This window comes from Protopterus annectens, chromosome 7.part0, assembly GCF_019279795.1.
Source record: "Protopterus annectens isolate FY-2018-M chromosome 7.part0, PAN1.0, whole genome shotgun sequence".
Classification (NCBI taxonomy): Eukaryota; Metazoa; Chordata; order Ceratodontiformes; family Protopteridae; genus Protopterus; species Protopterus annectens.
This window is the reverse complement of record NC_056739.1, coordinates 973,527,786-973,547,969: the sequence shown is the minus strand read 5'-3', so window position 1 is coordinate 973,547,969 and position 20,184 is coordinate 973,527,786. Positions and strand designations below refer to the sequence as shown.

Sequence of the window (20,184 nt, the reverse complement as noted above, 5' to 3'; positions counted from 1 at the left end):
TGCCTTAATTGCGCACACCATAGAGCTTGTAGGGTGAGGTGTGTTCTGAGATTCCTGTAAAGTGAACAACATTACCAAGCCTTGTACAGAATGGCAATGGGTGATGTACTGGGTGTGAATGGGCACAATGTACTATAACATACTCATATATACACACTGATAAACACATACAGTCATAGACACATTTGATACACCTGGGTTTAGCAGCCCTGACTATCTTGTCAGTCAGGGCATACTGTTACATGGTTCATGCACACAGCACAGGCTTTATTGGGCTGAAGATTGTTGTCAGATAATTGTAAGGTTGATGGAGACTGCAGACCACATACAGTGGACCTTGGGATATGTAGTGGGAGTACCACTCTCTAAAATGTGAAAGCCACCCTCCAAGTGGACATAGTACTCACTCAAACACAGGTTACTGTACTGACACACAAGTGTTCACAGATTTGAGCTTCCTCAGATTAGAACCCCTGGCTATGTAATTGTTCCTACTACGGTGACACACATTTACAGCATGCAACACAGACTATAAGGTGATAACTGTTCCATGGCTCCTGTAATGTGGCCAACATCACCAGCCTTTGTAAAGTATGGCAAGGATTCCCAGGACTCAGGGTGGAACACCCACCTATGTAGTCATTGTTAGTATTGTGTAATGCAGTTACCACATGCTCCATGGAGCCTATAGGGTGACGAGTGACACAAGGTACCCTTACAGTGAACAACATCACCAGCAATGCAAAGTATGACAGTGGGAGGTGGAGTGGGTGGAAGGGCCACAAAGTAATGTCACCTACAGGTTTACATGCTCACAAACAGTTGTATACACAGTAATCCACACACACACACATATTTGCCAGTACTGAGTGTCATGGGTCCATGTGTTCACGTGTGTACCACACTAATGGCCATGGAGTCATTACAAGCCTAGCCCATGGGAGTACCCTGGCATCATGCCACCTGACATTTGTCAACAGTGCATCTATCAAATACTGCCACATGAGTGATCCCCAGGGTGACAGTTATATTCACCATTCACTCATCTGAATTTCTCTTCAAGAGGGTCAGTGAGGTGCTTTGACATGTATGGAATATATATATTGCATAAAGTGGCCAGTATCTAGGTTATGGACCTATCCCCATGCATGTTCTGTTGAATGTGGTAATGCTGTTGAGGTATCCATGGCATGTGGTGCATACAGATTGGGGCTTCCTAGCTGTGGCATTTGTAACACAGCTGGGCAGACATGGCATTGTCAGTCAAGCAGGGATCGCCTGTAAGTAGCCTAGATGTGGCCGGGAACACTTGGAGGTTTTGTCCTCTTTCCATATCAGACAGTTGTTTCATGCCTCGGGTCCTACATGTGAGGTACACTTGCAGCCTACCCAGCTGTTGAAGGTGTCTAGTGAGTTTCATGGCAAATGAGCTATTGTACCTGCTGATTGGCCTAATGAGTGGGGAGTGGAGGGAGACACTGACTTCTTCATTCCTGGATGACACACCCTTAGTTATGCAATGTGCCACATGGAAGGACTTTCTATCCACAGTGGGAATATGGTGGTCAGATGAGAGGTTACTGTAAAGGTGTGTTCACAGACCTCCTATAAGGACATCTGTGTCCATTGGACTACCACTGATGTGGTCATTTGTGGACAACACATTGAATCAATGGGATTGTGACACATTTCTTGCCATTGAGACTAAGGCCAGTGTTCTGACAACAGTTGGGGGTGTCAGATGTCATTACCCTGCTATTTTATCCATCTGGAATGTAATCAATGGTTACCAGGGCTGAGCTATGCTTAGCAGGAAGAGACACTATGCAATTAGGAAGGGTTGGTATCTACAAATATATATATATATATATATATATATCTGAAAAGAAACATAAACTTAGAGAGAGAGAGAGAGAGATGTATGGAGATACATATATGTGTATAACAATATATAGATATATTACCAATAAATACTGATATATATATATATATATATATATATATATATATATATATATATATATATATATATATATATATATACACAAACATATACATATATATATATATATATATATATATATATATATATATATATATATATATATATATGCATACATGTCTCAAAATATATATGTATACATGTCTCAAAATGTCCATACAAACATTTGCTGCTGATAGACCTCCCATAACTGGGACAACATGCACAGTTGGATACAAAAGGACCCATGACACTCACATCTGCCCCCCCCGACAGTCCATATAAATAAGTGAACAGTACACTGCTGCAGAATGATGATAGACCATACACAATGGGCAGACATACAACAACCTCTTAGCAGAGCAACTAAAATGACTGAACATAGCAAACAGAAATACAACCAGCCAGTAATTCACAAACTGTCATACAACTCTTCATATGCCTCATCCTTAGCCTTTGCCACATCTCTCTTTGCCATGCACCTCATCTTCTCACACTCCTGTCTACTTTCCTCATCTCTCTGACAGTCTCACTCCTTCTTCCCCATCCTCTTTCTCTGTATACTGACTTGTACTTCCTCAGTCCACCACCAGGTCTCCTTGTACTACTTCCTCCATCCACATGTCACACCAAGCACCTTGCTAGCCATCTCCCTTAGTAGCGCTGCTGTAACTTAACCAGATATGTGGTAAATTGACAGTGCCACCCAGTGTCTGTCTTAACTCTTCCTTGAACTCCACCTCATGATCACCCTTTTCCAATTCACACCATGTGATCCTTGCTGCTGAGCACACACTCCCCCTCTTCTTGATCACCAACATCATCCTGCAGACCAACATTCTATGCTGCCTAAATACACTTTCCCCTTCACCACTTTACAGTCTCCAATCTCCTTTAAACTGGCCCTCCTACGTTGGATATATTCCACCTGTGTGCATCTTACTACTGTCTTGTAACTCACCGTACGCTCCTCCCTCGTGTTATAGTACATATTCACCACAGCCATGTCCATCTGTTTTGCAAACTCCACTACCATCTCACTGTCTGCATTCATTTTAACACCATGCATACCCATCACTTCCACAGACCCTCTGTTCCCTTCACCAACATACCCATTGACATCTCCTGCAATGAGCACTCTGTCACCCTTGGGTACAGTCATCACCACATCATACAAATGTACAAATTATGTCACATTTCTCTTTGTCATCCATCACACAGCCAAGCTGTGTAGCATATGAGCCCCCCCAACCTTGGGACACACACCCCAGTACAACACCAGAGTACAGAGGCCAACATGCTGGAGGTGGGTGGCACCCACACAATGGACAGGGAGTGTGGAGGTAAGGGCCCAGTGGGGATTAGTACACTAATGTATCTGACATACTTGTATCTGTATTGTATCTACATCCATGTGTCAGGTCCGATTGCAGTTGTGGATGGGTTTTTTAATACACAGAGATGCACATCGATGGTGAGGACAGAAAATTGTGTATTATTGGAGTATGTACTGTAAATGTGCAGACATGTTGCATCCATCCTGTACCAAGGCCACATGTGAGTCTGCTGACAATACCTCCCTCTCCCAACTACCTAGGACCCTCTGGTCTGCATATGGAACAGCAGCCTGAAGCTGGTGAGTATGACATTGTTCTGTTGTGGCCTGGCAATACCACAGGCATGTGAAGGGCATGCAATTTACCATGCACACAACTATCAGTAATAACTATATTGCTTTATGTGTATGTTCACATGTGGTGGGGTTAACTGCATTGCATCACAGTGGTCACCACTGGGGCGTAACTAAGGTGAATTCAACATTGCTGTAGCATACCTCACAACTTGTCAGTGCAAGATGTCTGGACAGAAGCCAGCAAAATGGGCTGGACAAATGGCCTAAGGTAGAGACATGTGTGACACATTATTGGTATACAATGTATATAAATTGTGTACACACCCCTGTTAAGATGCAAGGTGTTTCTGATACATACAAACTGGGACCACAGTATGTCAGTCCACACCTCTTCCAACCTTTAATGTGACCCATAACATAAAACAGTTCACTTGTAAAACCAAGCACCTGGACTCAAGTATTGCACCTACAAGGCTGGCCACCTGAGAGGGTTGCAGATGTCATATCCACATGATGTTTCAGTCAGGTATGATACCTGATGCTGTCATATGTGTCAGTACACTCACTGTGGCCTATTTGGTATCACATACATGGGCATTGTTAAGGCACACAGACCACTTACGACCACTTATAGGTTACAAACATCTGGATATTCCAGACACATCTGTATAGAAGCCCGTACAATGGTTTAACGTGCTGCATGTGAGGCAGAGGCTGTTACCACACTATATAAAGTAATGGCAGTGGGATGTGGTCACCAGTCATGTATGGTACACACATCAAAATGATATAAGCCACACAAGATATGACCCTCACACACACACACACACACACACACACACACACACACACACACACACACACACACACACACACACACACACACACACACACACAGTTGCCAGTATTGGGATTAGAACTTCTGCCAATTTATTTAGTTCTACTATAGTGCTACGCAGTTGTCAGATACACCACAGAGCTTATACATTTTCACCTACTCCAAAGGTACTTTTATGGTGGATGACATTAACAGGACTACTAAATTGGAATAAGAGGTAGTGTAAAGGGTAGTACCCAGGTCAAAACTGGTATAAACCACGCACTACATGATTCTCACATAAACACACACACACACACACACACACACACACACACACACACACACACACACACACACACACACACACACACATCCAAACAGTTGCCAGTAGTGAGATTACAACTCCTGCCTCTCTAGTTATTTCTACTATAGTGCTACACAGTTACAGGACATGCCACAGAGTTTACACATTGTCACCTAGTCCAAACGTACTTTTAAGGTGGATGACATCAATAGGACTACTAAATTGGAGTGAAGGGAAGGGTAAAGGGTAGCACACAGGTCAAAAATGGTGTAACCCACACACTACATAATTCTCACACACACTCACTTGCCAGCATTGGGATTAGAACTCCTGTCTATCTAGTTATGTCTACTATAGTGTTACACAGTTACCACATGTGCTACAGAGTTTACTGAACTTTCAAATGGCCAGTGCTGCTGATAACTGCACAGCTGAGGTAAAGTATTGCAGGTGGCAGAAAGTCTGCCTTCAGTTTCACCCTTACATTGTGCTAGTTCTTTCTGTCTTGCACTTCAAATAGCATTATAGCTTGGCACTTCACCAAGTTATTGTATCAATAAGTGTGGCACACCTGGGAGCTGTCAGCAGTATTCGTTCATTACAGAAGTAGTCCCAGTACTTATTAGTTATGTCCACCCCTCCTGGCATGATTAAAGTGCAGTTTTCTGTGCTTTCATCCATTAACCTGGTGCACTTGTCCATTCTGAAGCACTGTTGCAACTGCCTCATGTCCACAGAGAATCCTCCCCTCTAAACTCCAAACACTCAGAACTGTGAGAGTTACCCATATATCACCCAATGTGGACATATGCACTCTCCAGCAAAGACTGGAGTAGCAGGTCAAGAGGATAAGATCAACACCTGCACCACACCATGTGGAACACATAGCTCACCATGACACCCACTTTGATAACCATGACATACAGTGAAAAGCAACACACCCACCTTCCCACAGGCAATCAATGGACATTTACACAAACAGCACAGACCAGCAAGACAGACATCCACTCAGACACCAAAACATGGCACATGCCAAGGGACACATGTTTCACCTACACAGTGTGGCCCTCAACCTAAGCTCCTAAGGCTAACCACCTTGCACAATACAATGATCATGGATAATTCAGTACTGAGGCACACACATATCCCACTCACTAAGTTGAATATGGAGCAGGTAACAGCCAAATATCTATCGCATGCCAGCATCCAATACATGACACAACCAGTCATGGCACTCCACAACAACTACAAGTATCACTCTGTATCTATGTGGGTGTGAATGATCTGGGACACACATCCCTGGACTACATGACAAGAGACATGATTGAACTCTCTGATTATTTGGTCCAGGCAGGTGTGACAGTAGCCTTGAGCAGTATACTGCCATCACCCAGAATGATGCTGCAGTACTATCAACAGATGATTGACTGCAACATTAGCTTACGTGTTTTGTGTCATTCTCAGGGGATCCAGTATTTCTCTGCTTGACAGACCTCAATGACTTTCCACAGCTGTCCTACATCTGTCAGCCCTGGGTTTTCAGGTACCGGCTAAGTGTTTTGCCACCGCTATAATGCCTTATTAGGCAGTGTTCCGAATGTAATTACCACCATAACAGCTACACATGTATGCAATCTGAGGGTCATGTTGCTCAACAGTAGACATCTAGCTGTCAGGATGCAGTCACTCAAAGCACTCCTCGGAGTGGAGGACATTAACATTTTTGCTGTAATGGAGAGATGGTTCACAATAGCAGGCAGCAGCCCTGCAGTAACAGGCTATAACTCATTCCACAGCTGTCAGCCCCCAAACATGGACCACACCTCCACAGGTGGTGTTGTCTCCATATTCAGTATGGATAGGAACACCTCCAGACTAGTATCCCAGCATAATGCATCAAAGATACTTCTGGTACAACTGCCTTGGGGTAATACTGCAATCCAGACCATAGCCTGCTATGGGTCTACATCTATGTCCCTAGACTGTCAATGCACATTTCTCAACACCTTGGCATCTTTGAAGGTCCAATGCAACACTGAAATAGTAGGAAACTTCAACTACCCCTCCATCACCTGAGGAAAGTAGCCAAGTGCCAGTACAGTGGCCTAACACTTCCTGGAATTCATCATTTCCAATGCCCTGGATCGGCTCATACTGACCCCTGGTAGAGGATGCATCAACCTTGACCTGCATTGACTACTATGGGACTGTTGCTCATCCACAGTTGTTAATCCTTACCTGGTGAGATCCATGCAGACTGTAATCAACAAGGAATTCAACATGTCAGCCACACCCTCCCCCACAAAGGTAACCAACTTGCAAAACCTCTCCAAAGCTGACTTTGCAGCCATAAAAACAGGGGTGGATGACTTCACTGCACTCATGGCAATGGGAAATAGCTGCATGACTGTAGAATCGTGCACATATGCACTGTACCAACAGGTACATAAATGCATGGTATTAGCCATAGCCAACATAAACCAGACACTGTCCGCCAAACACTGGGAGACAATGTGATGGTCCCCTGCCATTACTAAAGTGTGCAACAAAAGGGGAACACTGTTGCAGAAAAAGGTGGTGTCCCATGACCGTTGAACCCCCTTATTAGCCTCAAACACAACTTGGGATCCCTCATGGAATCCCCTACAGGCCTCTATGAAGGCAGGAATGCAGCAGACACTGACAATCACAAAAGCCTTTGATAGTTACATCAACAAACTCCAGAGCATTAAACACAAGTGCTGTGAGTTACTGCACAATGCTAGTTCCTATCCTGAGACAACGGATACTGGCCACAGCCTTGGCAACACATTAAGTGCCAGCTTTACCCCTCTCTCCCCCAGAAGTGTACAGTCACAATGGCAGACGAATGGCAGGCATGCAGCAGTACTGCAGGCCAGGTTAGACCTGCAATGTCCACAGGCAAAATACAGCTTCCATGGGACACCAGCATATCCATGGCTGTATTCTACATGACATACAAAGTGACCTTGAACCAAATCTGTGTGCCCTGGTCAGTCACAGCCTCACCTCAGGCTTTGTCCCTCAAGCTTGGCACACTGCTACAGTCATCCCTCTCCATAAACGGGTAGCATCTACAGACCCTGGGGATTATTGGCTCCTTACCTTGACAAGTCTACTATGTAGGGCTATGGAGTGCATCATCAGGGACCTGACTGACCAAGATATGAGTGATCTCCTAACTCTGGACCCACACAGTTTGGGTTTGTGAATGGCAGATCATGCCTCCTTAACCTGGTTGACGTCTTTGACTGAGTCACCAGGGCTGTGTATGACAGCAAGGCACTGCTTACAGCCTACACCAATTTGTCCAAAGCTTGTGATACCATCCATCAGTGAGGGATTATTGATAAACCCCAGAAACTAGGCATCAACCCCATATACTATTGTTAGTTTTGCAAATTGGTTCACAGAATACATATGTATGACAGTGGCAAACTCCAGGTCAGACTGGCAAGCAGTCACAAGTGGAGTCCCACAGAGATCAGTACTGGATAGTGTCCTGTCCAGCATCTACTTCTTAGGAGTCCAGCCCAACACAGAGAAACTCTGGCTGACCAAGTTCACAGAGGACTGCAAGCTGGGAGCTATCATTAACTCCACAAATCCCACAGAAAGACCTCACTGAGACCACTGAGTGGTGCGGAAACCATGCCCAGAAGCATAACAGCACAATATGCATCATCATCTCCATTGGTAAAACACTCAGTTTCCAGTGAGTACCACACCAATGGGAGCCCAGTGAACACTGTATGCATTATAATAGATCTGGGGACACAGGTTGGCAGCAACTTCTCCTTCGAGCACCACATTGCCACTGTGGTCAGGAAGTCCTTCTATATGGCACATTGTATTATCAAGGGTTTGCATCCAGGAAGACAGAGGTACTGATCTCTGTCTGCTATTCCCTCATTAGACCACTCCTCAAGTATTATGGCCCATTTGCCATGTACCTCACTAGACACCTGCTACAGCTGGGGAAGCCACAGAAGCACCTCACAAAGGGGTTCCTAGGCATTAAACACATACCCTACACAGACAGACTCAGCAGACCAAGCTATTCTCTGTCATATCACCTAATTAGCAGCTATCTGTGCTTGACTTACAAAATCATGTCTGACCCAGCTGGTTTAGAAATGCTACATATTAATCCATCCACACCACGCATTGTAGAGACCTCTACCTCAGTACCACAATCACCACAACATGCTGGTGGGACATGTCCCTCACTAAGAAATTGCACATGCCCTGGAATACACTTCCAATACATGTCATGCAGAGCACCTAGCTGCTCCTGTTCCAGGGAAATCTTGATGAGTGGATGGGTAATAGACAGTTCAACCTAAGGAACACTGCAGTGGCTATACTTGATTTAGGTACTGGGACATAACATCAGGTGGCACAATGGCAGGGCCCTTCTATGTGCAATGCTTGTTAAGGCTCCTGGGCCATTACCTACTACACCCGTGTGAACCTATAAAGGGAATGACATCTGCAGGACTGATAAAGTAGTGCAGTGGGTGTTTAACCTACCAAAATACTTTTTTCCTACAAACAGACACACATACATTTGCCAGATGTGACAGTAGAACTCCTACCTAACTAGTGATTTGTATCATAGTGTTTCCTAGTTACCAAACGTGCTTCAGAGCTTACTGGGGTGAGAGTTAGCCAACGGTGCTGATATATGGAATGACATCGGCAGGACTGATAAAGTAGGGCAGTGGGTGGTAAACATATCAAAATACTTCTACTGACAAACATACATAACCACACACACAGTTCCCGGAAGAGTAGAACCCCTGCCAAACTAGTCATTTGTACTATAGTGTTAAGTATTTATCACACGCACTACTGAGCTTACAGGCCTGACAGTTGGCCAAGGTTGCTGATAAGGGACTGACATCATCTGGACTGATAAGGTGGGGCACTGTGAAGTGTCGTGGGTGGGAATGACATAAAACTTTTTCACCTATAAACAAACATACAACTCCCTCAGTCTTACACACACACACACACACACACACACACACACACACACACACACACACACACACACACACACACACACACACACACACACTGCTACATTTACCAGGACTGAGATTAGAACTCCTACCTGACTTATTTGTACTATTATGTTACGCAGCTATCACATGTGCCACAGAGCTTATAGGGCAGAAGCCTGACAGAAGGCAGTTCTAGGATGACTGATATCAGCAGGACTGCTAAAGTGGGGAAAGAGGAAGTGTACTGGTTTGAATGGACCAAAAGCTTTTAGTTGTAAACACACACACACACACACACACACACACACACACACACACACACACACACACACACACACACACACACACACACACACACACACCACACACACACACTTTTATGTTTGCCAGGACTGAGATTAGAACTCCTACCTAACTAGTTGTTTGTATTAACTTGTTATGCAGTTATTACACATGCCATAGAGATTATAGGGCTGAGGTCTGACAGAAGGTACTTTTAAGATGACTGATATCTGCAGGACTGCTAAAGTGGGAAAAAGGGAGGTGTACTGGGTTTGAATGGACCCAAAAGCATTTAGTTGTGAACACACACATGCTTTTATATTTGCCAAAACTGAGAGTAAAACTTTTACCTAATTAGTTATTTGTACTATCTTATTACACAGTTATTGCACATGCCACAGAGCTTATGGGGCTGGGAATAACAAAAATTACTTCTATGGTGACAGACATCTTCAGGATTACTAAGGTGGGGCAATGGAAAGTGCACTGGGTGGGGAAGGCCTGTTCATTCCTAGATCCTACTGACATTTCTCTAAGTGTATGAGCATGCCCAGTGCGTCCTTCTATAGTACATGTGGGACTCCATTCCAGGGATTGTTGTACTCCAGTCCTGTTTTTTTTTGTGCTACAGTTATACCTGTCAACATGGAGCAGGATATCTGGAGATAGCCTACCAAAATGTGGCAACAATGGGCCATACAATGATTATGACATTTTTTTCTCAGTAATGTATGGGTTGCAAGGGTTACAGGGCTGGTTTTAGCAGACATCTGTCATATATGCCATTTGACACTGTCATGTACTGTTTCAGTACCTAGTCACATACCTCCTCAGATCATCACAGTGATTTACCAGAGGAATACAGGATGGATGATGCACACACAAGGTTTATGGGCCAAATGCTACACATTCTTGTACTATCCAGCCTGTTGAGGGGTGTGCCTACAAGCAATTGACTTCTGGTGCTGTGGAAACGGTCCAGCACCTTGGTGATATATTACAATGGTGGAATCTCTGTGCATTTATATTCTGGCCTAGTCTGATTTCCAGTCCACAGTTGGGTAATATAAATCAGACAGGATCAGGGTGACAGGCAGACTCCAGATATATTTTTAGGGGATAGAATATGTGGGGTGTGTGTGTCATGGCAGATATTTTTGGCTAATGCTACCAGTAATTTGCATTGGGCTCTCCTCAATGATTGACTGCACTTGGAGGGTCCTGTGTGTGTCAGACTGTTTGGCCAGTTTGGAGGTGTGTGTTTGTCACACACATATGTATGGCCCACCTCATTTTGCTTGGATGGCCACATGTTGGGGAAAGAATGTTGCATAGGATGATTGATCAGGGAGGGGTGTGTTACTCCCCATGGCTGTGGCCCAGGGTTCAGTGGGTGCACACATGTCACCATCTTCCAGGGTTAGGCCTGCCTGCACTGAGTGCAGTCCCATGTTTAAACTCCTAGCCCTGCCTGTCGACTGTACAGAGTGTCACAGAATGTCCACATCCATGACTCATATATCTTGCTGGTTATCCAAACAAGTGTGGTTTTCCAGCAAAAGTGTTTTGGAAGTCATTCAGGGTTGAAGTCAGATATTACAGACAGTTGACATTGCAGTTTCAGACTTCGTACCCATCAGACATTCCATGTTACTACAAATCATTCCATCAACTTTATAACATTATTAGAGCAGTATTTCACAGGCATCCTTCTCTTTGGACCTTCATCACCCCATTATTCATGGCTTTGTCCTGATTTCTGGCTCCCTGAGGCTGGCAGGTTTGCTCCTAGCAGTTGTCAGCATGGCCTTTCTTTGCATTTTATGGACTATGTTATGTTGGTGTTGTGGACCCCATGACACTCCCTAAAGGGCACTGTGGGTGAGGCATAGGCATTTGCCAGAGGCTTGTAGGCCAGGTGTGACAGATGCAGGCCATCTGTAGTATGGCAGTGCGACCTAATGATCATATGTTTCCAGGCTGCTGGCAGGAGACACTCCTGGGATGGCACCAGTAAGTTGATTGTGGGTGTTACTGACAATTGCTTTTTGTTACTATTGCACCATCAGTCTGGGTGACAGCTAGATGCTGCGTAAGTATAGGAACATGTTATTGCATTTCTATGGGACTAAGCCATACTGCCACTGCCAGACCTGCTGTGATATCACTGTGTAAAAGTCTGTGAGTAAGGATTTCATGAGTGTTGCCATGTGGGGGCCTTTGACAGCATTTCTGTATGGTTGCCTACAGCTGATCTACTGTGTAGGGATGGTAGTGGGTATGGTACCCCGACTTTGACATCTGTGCATGTGACCTATGACCCCCCTCCAGTTATTTGGCTCACCACATATACTGCAGTGGTATTTGTCGACTAGGGTGGTACTACATGGTGTGGATAGGTCAGTACTGGGGTTACACATCCTGCAGTAAGTTTGCTGCTATCCCAGTTAGCCACCCCATTCCCTTACATGCTTGATCAATACCATAGATATGCTATCAGAAAAGTCCACCCCATTATTTTAATTTGTTACAGAGACTGGCTTACTTTGTGCCTGCAGCTGTTGTGAGGGTGGTGCTTGAGGGCTGACTACATCGGATGCAAACAATACACTGCCTATACATGGTCAGGTGCAGGTGGGGTGAGGTTTGGCATCCATTTTACTATATGTGCAAGTCAGAGAGAGAGATCAGTCCCTGCAGCCCTACAGTAAACATAAAAAAAGAGAAAAATGTGCAATTACAGCTGAGAAAACAGTTATCCACACCTCACTGGAACTCCAGGAAACAGGAGACTGTTGATGGGCGTAACACAGTTTTAATGCAGCAAGACGCACACACATTAATGCAGTTTTAATGCAGCAAGAAACACCCATATCTTAACAAAGTTTTAATGCAGCAAGAACTTAAAACAGTTTTAATACAGCAAGAACTTAACACAGTTAAGCAGCTGCATTAAAACTGTGTTAAGCCCATCAACAGTCTCCTGTTCCCTGGAGTTCCATTGAGGTCTGGGGCCCTACATTGTCAGTCTATGTGCCATGCATTGCCTTTTTGCCAAGGCAGGAGCATACTGGGCACACCTCCATCTGCTTACAGGGGCAGGTTCAGGATGTTCCTCCTCCAAGTCACTCTGTGCCTGTGGAGGCCTTGGCAATGGTGGGGGGCTGTGTTTGTTCCTCTCTGCAGCTGTTTCCATGGGATAATATTGTGTAGCATGGCACATACTATGATCATGTGTGCACATGTGGCTGGAGAGTACTGCAAGGCTCCACCGGATATGTCAAGGCAGCAGAACCATGACTTCAGCATCCCAAACACATGCTCTATAATGATCCTGGTTTGTGCGTGTGCCTCATTATGGTGTTCTTGTGTGGGTGTGTGTGCATTTCTCATGGGTGTCATCATCCATGGCTGCAGTGCATAGCCAGCATCCCACACTAAATGGCCATATGGGATGTCCCCCCTGGCAAACCACTGATACAGCTGTGAGGAATGCCAGATGTGGGAGTCGTGATAGCTTCCAGGGCAGCTAGCACACACATTCATGATAATGCCCTGGGTATCACACATGATCTGGAAGTTGATGGAATGGAACCCCTTGCAGTTTATGTAGAGTCTACCCCGGTCACTAGGTGGTGCTTTGATGTGGATGTGCATGCAGTCTATCACACCTAGTACCTCCGGGTAGTCTGCTACATGGTGGAAGAGATGCATATTGCCAGTCAGCACATCACGGGTGGTGGGGAATTTAATGTGCTCCAAGGCATGTGTTCGCATGGCATCCAGGAACTGGTGGAGTATCCTGGATGCAGATGCCTGTGAGACCCACATGATATCCCCAGTTACTCTTTGGAAAGTACCTGTAGCTAGTATTCTTAGAGCTACACATTACCTTGGTATCCACTGGGATGGGTTCCCCTCTGTTTGCTCTGGATGTGGGGCGAGGCCAGCACAGCTCCACAATTTGCTGCAGTATGTCACTGTCCACCCTGTAGTGCTCTACTATCTCCAGATCATGTAGCCCCTTGTAGGTTACCCTGGGCCTGAACACTCTACTCCTCCTCCTCATAAGTCTGGGGCAGTTGTCAGCATTGTCCTCTTCACCACCCTCAGCGTCTTGCACATACTGATGTATGAGGGCGACAGCAGCCCCTAACATTTTGTTAGTTTTGTTAGGAAAATTTCCCCATCTGTGAAAACCGGTGGAGCAGAGTTTGTGGGAAAAACCAGACTAAAAGGTGTTTGCATAGTTTATAGTGTTGTGTTACAGCTGCTGCCAGTGTGATTGGCTGAGTGTGATACATTCCACCTGTCAGCTCTATTACTTGTATTTGGGTGCCTCTATAGTGCTATTTTCCTTTTTTTCTTGTTCCACTTGCCATTTCCTGTATTTTTTTTATTTTTGTGGTTTAAATCCTGGTGTGTGCCGTGCACACTCATTTAGGCAAGGTAAACAAGGCTATACATCCTCGGACACTCCCCTTTGCTTACATATACAGAGTGCAGCCATTTCCTTTGTTTTTATTTGGTTTAAGTCCCAGTGTGTGCCACACAAACCTATTCAGAGAGTGTAAACTCTGCTGAAAAGGAAATGGCCTGCCCTAACACGCTTCGCTAAGCACACTTAAGCTAAGTAGGACACCCCACACCAACTTAGCTATGCTTAGCTATGCGCAAACCCGGACAACAGAGCACCAATGTGCTTACAGCAAGCATGACACACCCCCTTTTGATATCATTTACTTCTCATGCTTATACGGCTGTATTAGAGCATGTACACGGTTAGGTGCAGTCTGACACTTAGAAGAAATTTGTGATTCAGTAAGATTCCCCTCCTTTGCATACCCCACTGATTTACTCCATATTTACTGCACTTACACTGAGCCTTTCCCATTAGCAACCACTGTTCCCTGGTATTGTTTTCATTCTGCATGCCATTGACTATAATGGCAAAATAAAGATTTCCTGAAAATTGCTTTTTCACATTTTTTTTATTTTCGGCACAATCCCGTTTGCACGCTGTTGCCCTATGCTTAAACAGCCGAGATTGGCCAAAAAAAAAATAAAAGTTTTATTTTATAAAAAGTAAATTATTTTTCATGCCAATGGACATATAGTTGGCCATTGGCATGCCTACTAACTATAATACATGCTTTCTTTTGAGCTGTCATGCCTCCGTTTTTTAATATGCAGAAATGTATGCAGCTACTAGCTGAATACATTTCTGCTTTGTAGACTGTTCAAGCACAAACAACTGCCTGCTTCTTGGATTGCTAAGTCACCTCATTTGCATGGTTTTCACCAGCAAATGAGGTAACTACCATATAGCAGTAGTGTCCATGCCAGAATGGTGTAGGAGCACTTGTGGATGTCCTCGGCACTCAAGCCTGGATTGCTCGGTGTCCATATTGCATGCAGCAGCTCCTGCACTATTCCGACACTCTGTGTAGGGCTTCATGAATCCAGGGGAAACAGTGAAATGGCATTTATTATATATGTATGTATTTTAGGCATAGTAAATTTTGTGCTCACAGTATTTTGTCATCTTGTTTGGTTTTAAGGTATTTTGTCCTATTTCTGTAGTATAATAATCACTAAAAGTCTCTATATTTAGGCCTTAAAATATCTGAATTAAAATATACTTTTTCTTCATAGTGCTGTTTCTGTCATAGAAGCTGTTATTGTTACACTTTTTACTTGCATTGTTTCTGTCCCCATCTTTGCCATTCATCAGTCCTCTAAGGGACATCATCTACACAGCCATTGAGTTTATGGTCTCATTGGCACTTCAAGAATGAAAACATTTTTCTTTTCTGTTTTTTACTGACCCTAACCCTCACTCCCCAGAAGGTGGCATGAGCACTTGCATCACTAGTAAGACTGCTTACACCTTTTCAGCCATGTATACAGGACCCTTCCATGTACCAGCAAGGGGCTATAATCATTGGCCTGTGCAGCCATGGCAACATCCTACTGACCCCACCCCCACCAAATGCATGATGACTACTCTTCATTGGATGGAAACTACCATCCCTCCCTCCCTCTCCAGGATGGCTATGCCCATCCCTGCTGCCTGTGCCAGCAGGTACATGAACTGCTAGTCCAACTCAGGCACCTGGTCTCTAGTCAGGGCTTTATTCCCTTCTGATACCAGAAAAGGTTTTAATTTATTTTTCATAAGTTTGAACTGAAAGTAATTGGATAGTTATTAACTATCAGTGTAAAGGCAGTAGATGTTCTGAGCATTTCAGTAATCAGCAGCAGTTGTCTAGCAGATGTTTCTATTGAAATTCATTGTAGAACAGTAGAGTCTGTACTTTGGACTGCTTCTTGAGTTAATCTATTTAAAAGAATAAATGTTTTCACGTGTGACAATAACTTTTCTACTCATACTCGGACCAAAATTAGCTTAGTTACACATAGTATTAAAATATATTTATAATCACATCACTATAAAACAACTGTAATAAACTGAAATTTTGTTGTTAACTGTAAAATTAGACAGCTGAGCCCTCAAATGATTCATTTGAACAATAATCATTACTCAAGGTATTTCTTGTTCAATTGAAATTGGAAATACAGTGTGTCATAAAACAGTTTGTTACTCATCACTAGAAAAACTACTATTTTTAGTCTGAAATAAAAAAGAAATCCTTAGTTCCAGGGGACTTGAGTTTAGTAAAGACTAAAATGTGGATTATCTTATCAGAGCATCTCTTTTGCATACATGCATCTGATTTCTGATAGATAAGGTAACAGATTGAAGTATATTAAGAATTTTCAAATTTCTCATAGTGCATTCTCATTTTAACTGTGATATTTTTTTTCTAAAAAAGGAATTTATACAAAAAAGATATCCATTGACATTTTAAAGCTGAGGCACAAGCAATACAGTTTAATGACACTACAGTATTATTCAGATTAATGACTCCAATTACACCACTGACATCTTATACAGTATTTCCTACATACACTGACTTGTAAATGACTAAGATGCAAAGTGAGCAGAAACAGACAATGAGTTCCTATACCGCCTTTACAACAGGAGCTGATATTTGAGCATTTTCTGTAAACCAACAGTTTCTGATGCTCTAATCTTAAGTTAGATGCTTATATCATAACATATGATTTGTAATTATGCTGTTTTCCTAAACAAGTTCAGTAACTCAACATGAATAGTGATTTGCGATTTGACTCACAGCTAATGCACATGAATCCCTTCACATGAAACTGATTTTCAAGAGCTTTTATGATGCAATTATCATTTTTTATTTTGTTTATTTTGTTTAGTTCTTATAAGTGTGGGCGGCCACAGTGGTGCAGCGGTTAGCGTTGCCACCTCACAGCAAGAGGTTCTCTGGTTCGATTCTCGGCTGGGGTGCCTTCTGTGCGGAGTCTGCATGTCCTCCCTGTGGTCGCGTGGGTTTCCTCCGGGTGCTCTAGTTTCCTCCCAAAGACATGCAGTAGGTGGATTGGGCACTCTAAAATTGGCCCTAGGTGTGAGTGTGTGCATGTGTGTGCCTTCCGTGGAAGGTTGGGTGCTGGGCTGGCAACTCAACACCGTAAAACTCCACTGACAATCATGAGCAGACAGATGATCCGCTGTGGCAACCCCTAACAGGGAAAAGCCGAAAGAAGAAGAAGAAGTTTAGTTCTTATAAGTAGTGATAGGTGAGCACACAGACAGGTTAGAGTGATAAGACAAATGGATATCACACAGTTTTCATGTTTTGTTTCACTTACTTTCTACACAGGGAGGCATAGAGATAGATAGATAGATAGATAGATAGATAGATAGATAGATAGACAGATAGACAGATAGGTGGAAAGTAATGACCTTTTGTTCACTACTTATTATACTATTTGATGAATATCAATAATAATTTTGTAAGAATAGACTTGGTATGTAAGTTAGTAGATGGCAACAATACATATGTTAAAAATAAACTTGGCATCTAAGTTCACAGAATCAAAACACGCATTGCTTTCCTTTGCTAATTGTTTATTTTGATTTCATAGGGACTGAGTCCAGGTTGTTATGATACATATAATGCTGATATTGACTGCCAGTGGATTGATATTACAGATGTGCCACCTGGAAACTACATTCTTAAGGTAAGGAGAAAGCTGCTTGATGTACAACTGAACAGTTCTTTGCTTTTGCCTTTACCTCTGATGGGTAAAATATTGACAATCAGCTAGAGGCAGCTCACGTGAACAATATTTATTTTACATCATTCCTCTAATCTTTGCTTGGTAGTTTATTGAAGAATCTCCTTTTAACGATACTGGATGTGGGTGGGTCAGGCTTGGCATTTGTTCGTTTACACTCTCTCTACAGATGCTGTGTGATGCAGTATCATGCTATAACCCTTGGCATCAGTGGATGACAGTGACTAAATACAATCTCATTTTGTCAATGTTCCCGAAATAAATTCTAAGTTATAGATTGTATATAATAGGATTAAAGGCTATCATGCTTTGTTTGTAACCAAGGCAATAAAATTCAAGAGAGTGGCTTATAAGAGGATACTAATAGGGGAATTCAAAGATGTGAGAGCTTGTGTTTGTGTGTGTGTGTGTTTGTAAGAAACAAATGAGCACATAAGCTTGTGCAACAGATTAAGAGAGGCATATAGAACAGGCTAATTAGCGAAAAGATAATACAGTAGAGCTGGAGTTAAAGCAGGTTTTAGTCAGCAAGCTTTCTCTTTTCATTCTCTTTGTGTAGGTCATGGGTGCTTGTTAGAAATTGTATTTATTTATTATTTATTTGACATCTTCACAGTACAAATTATACAGTGATAATTCACAGTAGAGATCATTCAAGTAAGAAGAGAAAAATATACAAGTAGAAAATTCACAGAACAAATTATGCAAGTGAGAAATAAATTCATAGTACTAGTTGTGAGAATAACAAATTAACAGGAGTAAAGTAAAATATAATAACTCAATAAAAAGTTTATACATAAAGGTTAGACAGCTGACCAAATTACAGTAAAAGTAAGAGACCGCAGCAAATGAGGCATTTCATATAATTAGTAAGTATTGAGGAGGTAGGAAAGAGCATTTAATCAAATAAATGACTCTCTCTCTATATGTGTGTGTGTGTGTGTGTGTGTGTGTGTGTGTGTGTGTGTGTGTGTGTGTGTGTGTGTGTGTGTGTGTGTGCGTGTGTGCGTGTGTGCGTGTGTGCATGTGTGCGTGTGTGTGTGTGTGTGTGTGTGGTACAGTGGTGCAATGGATAATGTTGTCGCCTCACAGCAAGAAGTTCTCTGGCTCGATTCTTGGCTGGGGTGCCTTCTGTGCAGAGTCTGCATGTTCTCTCTGCATTTATGTGGCTTTTCTCCAGGTACTCTGGTTTCTTTCCACATTCCAAAGGCATGTGTCTGGAGCATTTATCCCCAGGCCTCCCTTGAAAATAGGCTCTGTCCTATTTGAACTTTCCCCGCCAACAAATGTTAAATAAATAAATATGTGTGTGTGTGTGTGTGTGTGTGTGTGTGTGTGTGTGTGTGTGTAAAAATATATATAAATATATGAGTGATACTGAATATATATTGAGTGTGTGTAAGGTTAACAGCTGTCTTGTAGATTGCATATGGGCAACAAGGCAGTTGATCAACAGGTATGTGAGACTGCACAAATTCAGAGGCTGGGAAATTTCCCCTTCCCCCATGTTTGTGTGCTCTCAGAGTTAGCATATATAATTAGCAGTGGGTGTGGGTGTGTGTGTAGCCCCCCCCCCCATAAAATTATGATTTTGTTTGTTTTTTTGAAAGTTAGATTTTGCATGCACTGAGACTGTTTCTCTGCACACTCATGGAACTGTGTTGTTTACATTGTTTTTGACCACTTGTGGTCAATATTATTGCAGTTGACATTGGGTATTTATATGGTATATGCACACACACACACACACACACACACACACACACACACACATAAAATTATATATATATATATATATATATATATATATATATATATATATATATATATATGCATTTGTGTCTGTGTGTATTTCTAATAATAGGTTGCACAAATACTAACATTTAATCATTTAATCTAAAAATAAATCAAACTAACTTTTAGCCAAAAAAATCTATTACATCAAAATAAAAACAATTGAAA

The 20,184-nt window shown here is 42.8% G+C and overlaps 1 protein-coding gene across 2 annotated transcripts in view; it reads left to right on the top strand.

Moving 5' to 3' along the window:
• Nucleotides 1–20,184, top strand: part of LOXL1 (lysyl oxidase like 1) — a 395,821-nt gene that overhangs the window by 301,595 nt on the left and 74,042 nt on the right. For both annotated transcript variants that reach the window (XM_044077551.1, XM_044077552.1), the window contains exon 5: nt 18,070–18,165. In XM_044077551.1, coding sequence (XP_043933486.1) covers nt 18,070–18,165 — 96 coding nt within the window. The remainder of the gene's footprint in view (nt 1–18,069; nt 18,166–20,184) is intronic.